This window comes from Trachymyrmex septentrionalis, unplaced genomic scaffold (assembly GCF_001594115.1).
Source record: "Trachymyrmex septentrionalis isolate Tsep2-gDNA-1 unplaced genomic scaffold, Tsep1.0 scaffold108, whole genome shotgun sequence".
NCBI classification, from domain to species: Eukaryota; Metazoa; Arthropoda; class Insecta; order Hymenoptera; family Formicidae; genus Trachymyrmex; species Trachymyrmex septentrionalis.
This window is the reverse complement of record NW_017304207.1, coordinates 1,078,138-1,092,739: the sequence shown is the minus strand read 5'-3', so window position 1 is coordinate 1,092,739 and position 14,602 is coordinate 1,078,138. Positions and strand designations below refer to the sequence as shown.

Here is a 14,602-nt window from a genome sequence, read left to right as displayed (position 1 = left end):
GTGATCATAAACACGACCGTGAACGCGTGAATGATGAGCAAACGCAATATCGATACTGCCACCGTTGTGATTCATCCTCGCGCCGAGCGTTGGTTCTTTTTCGCGATCGGTGCAATGCATACATATACAATTCGATTACAGTGGTGGCGCATTTTCGGCGACGTGGCTCGGCCGCGGTCGAACGAGCACACGCACGTGGAGGTCTTTCGGTCTTTTCTATAACGGAAGAGAAACGCGCGAGCGCGAGCGCGAGCACTCTCTCCGCAACGTATAATTTGCCTCGATTTAGCCGGATCGATTTTGAGTAGCTACTGTTTCGCTACAGGCGGATATCTTTTGTGGCGCGGTTTTGTGGGCGTACACTTCCCCCCGGGCTAAAACGCCAAATGGTAACGACGATACGCGGAATCGAACGTGGAATGGGAAACGGGGATTCGTTTTGTGCGCACGGTTTTCGGCCGGCGCGCCGCTCTCTCTCTCTCTCTCTCTCTCAAAAAAAAAAAAAGAAACAATTTCCAACGTGGATCCGCCATTCTGATAACCGGAAAACGTTCACTTCTCGTCTCTTTGTCGCGAAGCTAATTTTGGGAGTTTGCGGAAGGAAATAACGGTAAAAAAAACAGAAAAAAAAAAATTCTGCTTCAAAACGCTATAAAACTGTTTTCAACAAAATAAATTCCCGTCTTATCGTACGAGCGATTTCGCGATAATATTGAGTGCGTCCGCGAATTGGCTCAAGATAGCTCTGATAGCTAAATAACGACATTAAATTGTGAAATTGATAAAAATGCCATTAGCCGCGATAATAATCGCGAATCTACAGACATAACATTTGTTTTTAAACGAGAGAATTTATTTGAACTTGTGACATTTCTATGTGTCGAAATTGTATGCATATATGACGCCGTCCTATACATAGACAATCATTAATGTAATGCGTAATATTATGTAAATATACTAATACTTTGACTGCAGCCAATAAAATAAATGAGGCTCTATTTTAATGTATCGTACTAAATTTTAAATATTGTCCATGTAGGAATAATATTTTTGTTTGTTAATTCACCGCGGTAAACAGTTGTTTGCAGAAATAAATACTTTGTTGTCGGAAAAGTCATTTCGAATGTGTTAAATCGTTTCAGTTTCTCCAAAAGACCGCCAAAAAACTTTGGTAAAGTCTCTGGATTCCCAATGTCACGGATAAATATTGATTTTTCATGCGCCGACGTGAAAAGTTCAAATTCATCAAATTTGCAATTTACATCGGCTCTAATTTTTACGGGGAGAAAGCGAGTCGCTATGCGAGCCGAAACGACGACCGTGACGACGCAAGTAGGCGCATAGATGAATCGCAGAGCAGACAAAAGCGCGGCGCGTAAGGTCCCGCGGATCCGCGGGGCATCCAGAAGCGTAGGAGGCTTGGCGTAAGCGGTAAGCTTTACCTCATTTCTGGCAATTACAGGGGATGCCAGAATCCGCCGCAAGAATCAACCCACTCCGGCCGCGTGTGTGTACCATCCACCTCTGTTTAGGTGAACCACCCCTTCGCGGTGCGCGTGTGCGCGCCAACTCGCTTGTCCTGTGTTCGTCCCTTACACGTATACTTACTCGTACACACACGCAGGTACACGGGCGCACACAACAGCGCACTCTCGTGACGTTCACACGTACACCCTTAGTGGGGACGAGACGAGACGCGGCGCGGCGCGGCGCGGCGCGGCGTACGACGTTATAGGAGCCCGTCTACCCTCCTCAACCCCTGCGGCTACCACCCGTCCAGGAGAGAGAGTTACCTCGAAAACCCGTCGGTTGAGCACCACTGATCTCGCCATGTTCCCGGATCCCTGCCGCGATTGGTCGCGAATCCGGCGAACGGCGTCGCCGATTCGTCGAGCCAAGCCACGCCTCCACGCGGCTCATGCCCGGACCACCTCTTTCACCGGCGAGTAGTCTTCGGTTCGGGAGTAGTTGTGTACAGCTGCAACAAAGGCCACCCTGGTAGACGACGGCCGGCTAGTCCTCGTTGACACGACGCACGCTCAAGAGCTTCGACCTTAACGGGAAAGATTCTACCTAGCCATCCGCATCTGCTGCGTCTACGAGAGTTAATGAGCGAGGACCAAATCGAACGTTCTATCAAGAAATTAGGGAACACCTGTTTCCTTCTGTAAACAGTTTCACTTTTCCTGAGATAAGTAGGCGATCACACGGTGGATGCGGACCATTCAAGAAATCGTTAAAAGACTCGGATCTCTTGGACGACAATGTGGTGTTAGTAAACAATAGCGAAGTATTCCACCTTTAAAAAGACTGATTGTTACTGGTGATAAACACACTTTGGAAAATTTAGATGAATGATCCGTATCTTATTGTTGTCTGAATGATTATTGGAAGAGACATGTCTGTTCTGTGTTGACAGAAAATGTTGATAAAAGTGCGATGATCTATACCATGACTTGTGAAGAGGTGTGACGTGTGACTACGAAAATTCATTCCGTATTTTTAATAGTTTCCGTTAAATTTTTTGCAAGAGAGACCAAACATTGGGGTGAATACATCTAGGATCGAATTTGATTCCACGATTGTTCAAGCCATGACATGATCTTGTTAATCGATTGACACAAGCTAAACGTTCTGGCACGACTAAAAAATTTTTAGACCTATAGAGAATTGTTAAATCGGATATCTAAACGACGATATCTACCCAAGTTTTATATAAACATTGCCCTGGGACTGACAAACTCAAGTGCGTGATGTTGTTCGAAATGCGCTCCGCAGTGAGGGACACGTGTGCCAAAGAGTTTTATCGTGCGATCGTCAAGTTTTAGTGCATCCGCAGAGTCACTCACGAAATCTTGAACCGACGGGGGTGGTGATCCCGACTCGAAGCAATCCCCGGGGAGAGATTCTGCTGAGCGAGTTCCCAACAATGGATTCCCAGCAGCTCGTCGACACGGCTTCGCAGAATAGTCAAGACATCGTTTTACCAAAACCGGCCAGCAGTACACCGCGACACAGCATCGACGCGATCCTCGGATTGGCCAGCCATAAAAGGACTCATCAGGAAATGGAGGACACTAGTCGCGACACGCAGGAAAATACCGGTACCTATTTACTTCTGTAATCTTAGGTCTGCTTTTTATTTCTGCACTAGACCGCACTAGAATTCTTTCACTTTTGCCAAATATCAACCATGCCTATTTCACTTTAAGTTTCATAAGTGTATACTGATTCAGTTGTAGAAAACCTACCTCTTGTTATATATTACATATATTACTAATGTTATATGACAAGAATCGAAGTTGAAGATCTGCTTTAAATGTTTATTTTTCGCCTTTAAAATTAAAAGAAAATTTTTAATATCTTTTAAAAAATAGCAGCTTTCTCTTTTAGCATCCTGACATTTAATATTTTATAATATTTCGCGAAGAATTTGACATGCATTGATTAAACTAAAGTATCGATATATTAGAAATGTCTTTGATTTGTCAAAATTTAAGATAATATGATTAGCACAATGTTGTATACATATATACCGTGATACGCTCAGATCTCTCAGCTAATTTAATACAAATATGAAAACCTTTTTCCTTGGCAATTTCTTTACCAAAATTCTTACACTAACGCAACGAAAATCTGCAAATGATTTTCGCTTTCTCGAGCCGTCGGATTGATTCACGCAAAAGTTACTCCAACTTCTTGAGCTTTCCTCTTCGTGAGGCATGCAAAGTACCGATTTCTAATTACACAAAATACCTAATTACAAAACGCTATTGAAATCCGTTACAAATTTTTCGAAATTCATTAATAATGCAGCTTCAATCGTCCATCCCATCCAATTATTTCGATATTATCTATAATTTTATTAATCGCCATCACATCATTACTCACCTATTCATTATCCTATTCAACTATTAATTAAAAATTTATTGTACAGTTTTAGAATACGTTTATTAATTATTAATTAAATCATCAGTTTTTAATTTCTGTTAAATATACAAGATTTCTGAGAAATCACTTAATTTTGGACACGTTTGAGAATTAATGCTTGAAAGTAATGTTTGGTCGAGAGTATATTCGGATATAAACTTGTGGTATCACTGACCCAAAACGAAAAATCAATAGCGCGTTAATAGCGTAATTGCTAGAAAACCTAACTGAATTTCGACCGACGGCCGCGTGTAGTTTTCCACGAGGTCTGATTATTTTTTCGCATTTACGGACTAATTCGATTAGCAGACTAAACCATTCCGCTGTCCGTCTGTTGAATCTTGCATCCTGCCTGACAGTCACGATCAAGCGCCGCGAGTCCGCTTTGCGAGTCCTGTCTGGCAGCTGCGTTACGGCCAGTTAATGCGGTTTGATCGAGTTTCGATTAATTATCGCCGGGATTGCGTTTGATCGATGTACATGTCCTTTGTATTCCGAGAACAAAATTTAAGAAAAATAATTGAGAAGAGCATAATGGAATTAAGGGGAGTGATTTGGACATTCAAATACGTGGTGCGATGCAATAATTGTTCAATGATGAAATTAACAGCAATTATCAATTTGTCACAAAGCAATTTCTTTACATTCCGAGGAATAAATTTAAGAAAAATAATTGAGAAGAGCATAATATAGAATCAAGGCAATGATTTGGACGTTCAAATATGTAACGCGATCCAATAATTGTTCAATAATGAAATTAACAGCGATTATCAATTTGTTACAAAGCAATGAAAATTATATAATTATTAGAATATTATTGCAAAACGGCAGTTGATCTTAATATTGAAAAATCATTGTGCCGTTTCATTTAACTAAGCGCATATGCGCTACATTTTATCTCATGCACAATATGTATAAAACTAAAAGAGCTTTCCATTAGAAAGTTTTAACGGTTCTTTTTTTATGAAATTAAAATGTGTGTTCATCAAGTGGCTTTCTAGGAAGAATTAAAAAGAAATATTTATAACTACACGTTTATTTTATCGAGGCAAGATTACAACATTGCACTTATATATACGTATACTTACAACAATTGACGAAAGTTGTAACTCAATGAAATAACGTGTAATGGCATAGATAGGTATGTGTAGATCTAGATAATAATTACGCTTGTTGCGTGATTTTCTACCGTACTGATAAAATCAATTTACCGCATACTACTTCTTCACCTTCTCACGAGACATTTATGAGCCGCATTATTTAATTTACGCCGTATTTTCCGCGACCGCGGTAAAGATTTATTCCAACAACGCAGCAACTTTATTTTTATCACATTGAAATAATTAACATCTATATCATTTTATCATATGGCCATGATCCATATGATGATTAATGTTTCTGAGGACTTATTAGCAGCTACAATATACGTATATTAATCATCGCGATACATGATTAATAATTTGAATCTGAGAGAGAGAGAGAGAGAGAGAGAGAGAGAGAGAGAGAGATTCATAAATATAGAGAAATCTTATGTAAGTATTTTATTCATTATTCTATTTAGTACTGATACAATCCTGTTTTACAGAAAGAGAAAAAGACGAAAAGAAAGACAAGACGCGTATCTTTTATTAAATTATAAAATGTTTATTACAAAATTAAACACGAAGATAAAAAGCGTCAACATGAATATAAATTATACATCAATTATTAAAAGTAGATTAGATATAATTATCTTTCAATAGAATCTTAGATTTTCTCTCCCCCCCCCCTCTCTGTTTAAATGACATAATATAAATAGAGAGCTCGAATTAATTTAGAATTACATAAACTATAATTATCTTTGTTTTTTATTTAAATATAAGTATAAAGATTAGAAAGTTGCGAATAATATATTGTCTAAAGCCTCAATCATTCAGAGAATGTACACAAGATCTTGGCCTCAATTTCCTGGCGCGGAACCAATCTTACACCTGTCATGGGGAGCATAGGTGTCTCGTCGGTAGCGTTAGCGTGTAATTGAAAAATTATTAGTACGACGACATCGATCTCCTTCTCGAAATTTCTCCAAACTAGACAGACATGCTAATTCAGCGTCAAAACCGACCGATCGACCGACCGACCGACCGACCGACCAGTCGGTTATAGGTGGAGCTCTCGCTCGATGAAACATATATCCGATAATTCCTGTTTCGAGACACTTTCGTCTCGGGTCGCCTACGCTGCCCGCGAACTGTCGTTCGTGTCATTCTGAAAGTGCGCGCACACACAACGGGGGCGAGAGCGCGAGTTATCGACGCAACACTTTCGGCGGAAGGGTCGGAATCGACAAAACAATTTTGTGCCGGCGCTACCATTATTGGTACGGTACACGGACGAAAAAAATGGGCAAACAGCTATCGGATATTATCGCCGTAAGTGATATAAATTAGCCGAAGCACACATTCGCGTTTTCGCAGCCAAGAGCACGGGAATCGATATTGTTGCGCTTAATTTTCAACGAAGCGTTATATTGTTTCTCGCAATAACATTAGCTTCCGTTCTAACTAACAATGGCATAAATATATCATAGCGTGAGTATTGAAACGCTTATCCCGTGTCAATCGATTGTCAATTACTCGTTCATATAAGCTCGACTACTTAACAAAATTTGGGAATGTTAAAGACTTGAATACATATCGCTGTGATGTTCACAACCAACTCGTTCGCTTTTACATCAGACTCCTAAAATGAACAAGGCTATAACTATCACGACTTTTTAAACATATAACTCCAGTTCATTTATGATTAATACACTTTGAGAAAAATGTGTTTAGTGACTATTGCACGATAAAATAATTATGATTCGAAACTTTATTTTTATGATGCTGTAACGTTTATATTGCTACTATAATGTTAGTACTGATATAATTATATTTAGTAATTACATTATATTATTATAAATGATAACAATATTTATATTTTTATCAAAAAACACATAATCAAAAATGGCTATAAATTGTAATTAATTAATTAGTAAATGTAAACTTTTTTTTTTCTCTCAGTGTAAGATCGACGAAAAAGATGTTACGTGTAAGAGAATTCATATTATTCGCGATACATATTTTAAATAATTACATTAAAAATGTATTTCGATAAAATTAGATTAATTGTTTAATTTTACAAAATATATGCACAATGAGGATAGTTTGGTAAACACAGTAATGCAGCGTTGATCAATAAAAAGTTTATTGCTTCGCTTTTTCAGGACACTATTTCTATTTAGAAAACGATTTTCATTACATTTTATAAATCAAATAACTCGTAATCTTATCGGAAGTGGAAACGTCGATAAAAGAAATTACGTCGAGAATTGGAAAATAAAGGCGCACAAAATAAAGTCATTCTTATCTGATTCCAAACTATAACAAGCCTGAATAAGCCTGTCAAGCTTAATATGTCTGACGTAGGATTAATTGTCGGCGTTTATTCCCGGGGATTTACGTTGATCATTTTCGATGGAAATTATGGAGAGGCCAGCCGGTGGACCAACCGCAAGAGAGAAATGTGCTAAGAAAACGACGGGGGCTGCTTAGCCGAGACCCAATCTTGTCCCGCTAATCGAATTATCATTAATTATGATACTGTACGCGCGGAAAGAAAGAAGAGGTAAAAGGGGCGAGCCGAGGGACCAGCCGCCACTAATAAGTATGGAGAAGAACGGGGGAGATGAAGCGCGGCGCGACGGGCACGAGGAAGACAGAAAAAGAGGGGAAAAAAATGGAGAAGAGGAAAGATAGGTGGAAGCGGCTTTAAGCCGCTTCTTAAGAGGTGAATTGACGTGCCTACTAATGGATCGTGCCTGCCTCGTCTTCTTTCCTCTTCGCGCGCTTCATCTCCTTCCTCTGCAAGAGTCTCCTATCACTCTTGTAGTTTTAACGCGGGGCTAACAGGTCTGTTATCCTCAGTGGGAATCGGTCGTCTACTGCGCGGCCGCGATTGATCGAAATTAACTCGCTGGAATAACGAATGACCGCTGCTGTCGCGTCGTGCGAGCGAACGCGAACGCGATATACGGCGTTATTTGTACACGTGTCACCGTGCTACATTGTGTGAATTTGCTCATGTATTTGTCAGCCCCCCCCCCCCATCCGTTTTAGCTCCCGGTCTCCCGAAATAAAGTCAAATCGCATTAAGCATAAATCGCCGCCAAAGTTAGACGGCGAAGCGGTTGAGGTTTATTGATGCGAGATGATTGCTACCATATTAACCTCTGTGTAACTGGTTTTTTTCTATATCTGATTCATAGCGAGCGACAGCTAATATATGTCAATACATACGTAATATTTAGCAAATATTGTCTTTCATAGAATTGATGACGCAAATTTTGCTGATGAAGCTTGAAACTGACGTTTTCGTATAAATATAGAATCTCACAATCTCCCTCATGGCGGCAACTTGTATTTTTGTTCATTTCAAATTAATGAAACTTTACACACCATTTATTTTCGGCACAAACCTAGTACGGCATACCTTGTGTGTAAGTATTGTTACTTAAAATAAAATTGAATGTGTAATGAAATATTTACACCGATACAACCGTTAATCCGATATTACTGCCACGCACGCGGAAGAAAGAGAGAAAGGGCTGAGAGACCTTTTCTTTTTATTTAAATCGGCGTGCTCACTGTTCGCAAATAGTTCTCCGTTTTTACGTGTAATTCGTCGTAATCGTTAATATTGCGGTATTGGAAAGATATATTGCAACTTGCGTTTATTGCCCTGGCCGATGAAAAGGATGGAAAGCGTAAGATGGATAATGGCGGGGTAAGCCGATTAAACAACGTATTAGTCGAACAAATGCGAAATCGCTTTCAGTGCGCGAGATTAATCCCGCGACATACGCGAACAGCGCGACGTTAACACACTTCGAATTAATTCTTCGTCGTGTTATACGAGTTTCCCAGCGATTGTCTAATTCCTTTTAACGCCATGCTAACGTCGTTAACTTTCCGCTTCATAATTTCATCATCTGCCTCGCAAGTTTCACAATTATTCCGTCTAATTCAATTCCCGATACCAAGTCATCTTTCCGAGAACGAACCTGTAATTAATCGTACGCGCAACTGATAATATCCATGCTAATTACGATAAACCGCCACGACAAATTATCTGCAACGAGATCTCGAACGTGCTATATTTATTCGCAGTAAATAATTAATTTCGCACATTGTGCGTCGAAAATTACTCACCTAGAGAAACTTGATCAGCATTTGAAAAAAGAAAATCATTTTAAATTAAAAAAAAAAAATTAAAACAAAATTTATACTTTGCAAGAAAAAAATAGGTTGAGAGGAGAGCTTCCTTGAAAAGTAAAGTATTAATCATCTAACGATCGAATTATATAACTCTTAAACAAGTACATGGAGTTACAGTTAATTATATCAAATGGACGAATAATAAGTTGTGTTCGAATGAGTATCCGGAAAAGATTGCTGAAAGAATTATTTTGCACAAATAAGTGAATATTTTAAATCAAAGTAAAGAAGAACTAAATACTTGAGAGATCTTAGTGCTTAATAATATTTCTATGCAAATTTTTAAATACATTTTCTTCAAACTGCACCGATCAAACGCAGCCGATCTTAAAACTAAAATTGGAATAGTGATACCACAAATTAAATTGATCAATAATTCAATGATTAAATGTAATCTTAAAACGTTGCGAAAAAAATATTTTATGAATAAATATTTTGTTCTGTTTTACTTTTTTCTATTGGAAAATTCAATTTTTATTTTTCTTCACTGGTATGACTCGCGTTATCATAATTTCATTACTTATTACGCGCGTATGTGCGTGCACTACCTCGCGCCATCTGATTCGAGTTTGTAGGAAATATTTACAACTAGCTTTTACTGCTAAATTGACCCTAATCTGATCGCTGGCTCTGATATACAACCTACTCGCACTTATCAACATACAATTGCAACTTAAAATACAACATCTACATTTTGCAATAAAAGCGTCCACAATATGAATCAATATGTATTTATAGCATTATACATATTTATTTAAGTATAGTACTTTTTATCTCTCCAATACCTTCTTTTTTCCGATCTGTTTACTTGGAAGTTCAAACGGCCTTAAAAGGCAGATACTCACACAGAGAAAGAATTAAGAAAAATGAAAAGTAAATTTACATTAGTGGATAATTAGATATACATCATTTTACAATTGCATTTTTCTCTACATTCAAAGAAAAATATAGTGCTAGCGACTATAAAGGTGTCTACTATGCAGTTTCATATGCAGAATTAATGTGTATATAGTGGAGAAAACTATTTTATAGTTGCAACTAACTATAACATGATTTATTCAACTATGTATGTTAATTCTAAATTTAAAACTTGTATTGTATAACTGTCATTTTTTTAATAATTTTTCTACCGTTACAATGTCCTCTCTAACTGCACAATTTCTATCTGCATTTATAAAAACTTTATTTTGCATCTTTCTAAGCAAATGCGTCAAGTGTCTTCCGAAACTTTTGCAGTAAAAAAAAAATAGTTGTACTTACTATAATTTAACTATAATTTATAGACATGTTCTGTGTACATTTTTGTTAGAATTATAAATGTAATAATCACACGGAACTACAAAACAAATTTTTTGGAGAATAACTCAAATCAGAGTAGGTATTTCTTTTAGATTTTGGAATTTGGATTTTCGCTGAAGTTGTAAGCATTTTGCTCCCTCATGTCCAATTTTTTAAATAATTAAGAAAAACAATGGAAAAGTCTATGAAAATGAAAACATTTGAGGAAAGAGCAAAAGTAAATATAACATTAAAATCGCAGAACTGATTTAAATATGTTATGGTAAATTTGATAAAGTAAAAGAAACAAAACAATTTAGCTTTACTAATGTTAAGTATTGTAGTCTAGTAACACATCATAAAACAAATTGATATAGTTTCAATATTTTAGTGGCTAACATTAAGAAAATTAGACTTTTCAGGAGCATATAACCAACCTTCGTTGTTTAGAAGTCATATATTTAAAAAAACTAGTACAATTTGTATACGTTTCGGTCAACATTTGACCATCTTCAGTACATTTCTAATAACATTATATTAAATACGAAATCTCGATAGTAATCCTAATCTAAAAACGCAAAAATTTGTTCGTTTAATCAAAGAAATGCGATATTTCTATTTAAAATGTATGTCACCATATTAAATGTTGCGAACTGTTGTGTGATTATTAAATTTATCTTCATACGCCTTTTTTCAAAAAGATGCGATATTTCTATTTAAAATATAAGATTAAACGAACAAATTTTTGCGTTTTTAGATTAGGATTACTATCGATTGATTTCGGTTTAATATAATGTTATTAGAAATGTACTGAAGATGGTCAAATGTTGACCGAAACGTATACAAATTGTACTAGTTTTTTTAAATATATGACTTCTAAACAACGAAGGTTGGTTATATGCTCCTGAAAAGTCTAAATTGATATAGAATACCATTACGCAACAAACAATCAGCTGATCTGCGTGAGCCATGGAAGATTTTTTTCAACTTCAGAAATTACTTTTATTTTATAGGTTTTAATTTTTATTTTTATTTTTATTGTTACTTTTAGAAGATAAGTTGGGTAAGCTAGCCACAGAGTTGAACACAGTAGATATGATTTTACACGGTACGTATAAAGATTATAATTCGTAATAGTAAAACAAAATTGTTTCTTACATTTTGTTAAATTTGTCAAAATATATTCTACGACCTCGTTTTAATATTTACTTTTACTGTTTTTTTATATGTTTCAATTTTCACAAATTTTCAAACATTTTTCTTAATTGTCTAAAAAACTGGACGTGATGGATCACGGTTTACGAATGCAGTGATTCAAAATCTAAGAAATACATACTCTGATTTGAATTTGCTATCTAAAAATTTTTTGTCGCCCTGTGTTATTATTGTTATTATAGCAATAATTACTATAAAAATGAAGCTCTGAACTGTTTGCTTGGTGACATACTTATATGTCATTTTTCTCTATTCAGTAATTTCATGATTTTTACAAATTTCTTACATAATTTTAACATTCTTTTTTTTGTAATACTCCTATAAAATATAATAATTCTGTAAAAAAGATGATTATGTAAAGAGGATGGATGTTCTTACAGAAATAATTATGTGTCAGGAGACAAGTATTTGTAAAACATATTACAGCATCGTTACAATATCCCTTTCAATTATGTTCATAATCTAACAAGACCAACTGATAAATTTTATTTCCGGTTCGCCATTTTGAATTTGTCACTTCTAACATCGGATTCAATTTTTGTGACCCCAAAAATCTCCAAGTACCGAGTTTTGTCAAATTTTAAGAAATGTAACAATATTTGTCCGCCATATTGGATTCGCTCTCTTAAATTTTCAAAATTTTCAAATTCGAATGTTGGATTCAAAATCAACAATCCCAAAAATCTCCCGAGAGAGAGTATCGATTTTCGTTAAAATTGAGTTGCTGGATAAATGTATGCTGTAAAGCGTTAATCATAATTAGTTTATCGTACAATTAGTAACTAACACTTTTCTCACATTGCTGTTCGAAATTTTTGTGGGTATAATATCGTGGACAATGTAACGAAATCCATTTAGGAGCCCAAAGCTCCTAAATACCTTTACACACTATTATGTCTATATTGCAAAAAGTTGCACCGGTTCTACGGACCTAAAGGTCGCGTCGCGTCGCGTCGCGTCGACCTGGAGCACCACACGTAAAAGCGTTTTGTTAGGGAGAGCAATTTCGATCGCGTGACAACACGCGGGGTACGACCATGGGGTATGCGTGAGAGGAAGGGGGCATCAGCGATTACGTGTAATTTTATACCCATTTATTGCTAGGGGGTCTTGTCGTTTTTTCGGCAGCAAACTTTTCGCACTTACAAGCATCGCAAATTGAACGCAGCCGTGCAAAAAATGGACAAGTCGAACTCAATCCTAGATCTTTACCACCACACGTATAGATTCGTGAGCGACACATCGCATAACGCTGCTATCTCTTTTCGGAATATAACCGTTATCGAAGACACTGGATAAGCAGCAATGAACGAGTCTCCTCAATGGCAAATGCATAATTAATGCCCTCATAAAAGAAGCGAAATCAAAATAATTATAATACACACTATTTCTTTCCGATGATCCTCTTTCGAGTCAACATACTTTATATAACAAGAAATATTTGCTAGACAATTCCTTGCGGAATTTAGTGTTTAATTTACGTTTTAATCAATGTTTTCGCCATTTCCTTGCACTCAGAAAAAGACATAGTGGTAGCAACTGTATAGGTGACAACTATATTGTGTAGCATTAATATTCATAATTCTTTTATAATTACAATAACAATAAAATGTTTTATTAAACTATGTAATATATACAATTATTTTATACAAGATTGATTTTGCTGAAGTATTTAAAAATTTAGCTAGATATACAGATCTGAAAATAATTTCGTTGGACCATCGATAATATAATTAACGCAGACATTTCAAATATGATGAGCAATATTGCAAAAAATTTGGAAATTTCAACAACCAGTTCGAGTAAGCTACATAATTATTTTGACGGTCCAACAAAATTATTTTCAGATTTGTATCTGAATTTGTAGACGCTTTAGTAAAACCGTGCAAAACCGTTCTTTCCGTGTACAAGCTGTATAATTAATTGCGACCTAAATAACTGCTATTAATTGCTTCGAGTGTGATAATACAACTTTCGCAGCAATAATCGTCACAAGGACGATTGACCTCAGTCAAGATTTCGGCTTGATTATGCCAAGTTTCTTCCCTTTTATTGCAAACGGACGGAAACGCGCGGCCTCGGCGTCGACATCGTGCCGTTCCGCGCCAGTTTAATCGGATTATCGCTACGATCGAGGCTTGCGAGTGGTAATTGGCGCGCGTGTGTCGCCGATCAATCGTACACCGAGCATCGCGGAATCTATTTTACTGCTCTCGGATACCGAAATGCTACGTGATCGATAGCTGAGACTACGCCGAGACGGAAGTCTGCGCAGATATAGAGGATGAACCCCGAGAGGGTGGGGGAGGGGAGGGGGGGAGGCGGGAGACGAATAAACACGCAGCGTGGAAGGGAACGAGTGAGAGATGTGCAGGCATCACGCAGGTATGTACTGGCAGACACGGCGGAAGTAGAGAGAGAGACGCTCACGCGCGGTGCAGTATTGGCGTAATTTGTGCAGCGATTAGCAATCGGTACGTCATTACCACGATTAATATTGACGCCTGGATAATTCAGAGCGCGGGTGTGTGTGTGTGTGCGCGCGCGCGCGTGTGTGTGTGTGTGTGTGTGTGTATGTGCGAGCCGTCAGTCAGTCACTCCGCCTACTTGCTTGCCTGACTGCCTGTCGCCCTGTCTGCCTGCGTACGTACGTACGTACGTACGTGCGTGCCGTGCGTGCGTGCGTGCGTGGGTGCGTGCACGTGCGCACATGACACGCGTGCAGACCGCGTTCGGCGGGCCGCGCAGCCTTTCAACTGGCTCATAAAGCGGCACGCAGACACGCATACACCCACGAATACGTACGTTCGCGAGCAACACGAGGCGCGCGATGTCGGCAGAGATATCCCAATAAAGCCCGCACGCCACTGAACAATTAAATTATT

General features: G+C 37.6%; 1 protein-coding gene across 1 annotated transcript in view; it reads left to right on the top strand.

Moving 5' to 3' along the window:
* The first annotated feature begins 2,929 nt into the window (after positions 1 to 2,929).
* Positions 2,930 to 14,602, top strand: part of LOC108747563 (retinal homeobox protein Rx1-like) — a 68,421-nt gene continuing 56,748 nt past the window's right edge. Inside the window, exon 1 of the mRNA XM_018485124.1 lies at positions 2,930 to 3,104. Within this exon, the coding sequence (XP_018340626.1) occupies positions 2,930 to 3,104 (175 nt within the window). The remainder of the gene's footprint in view (positions 3,105 to 14,602) is intronic.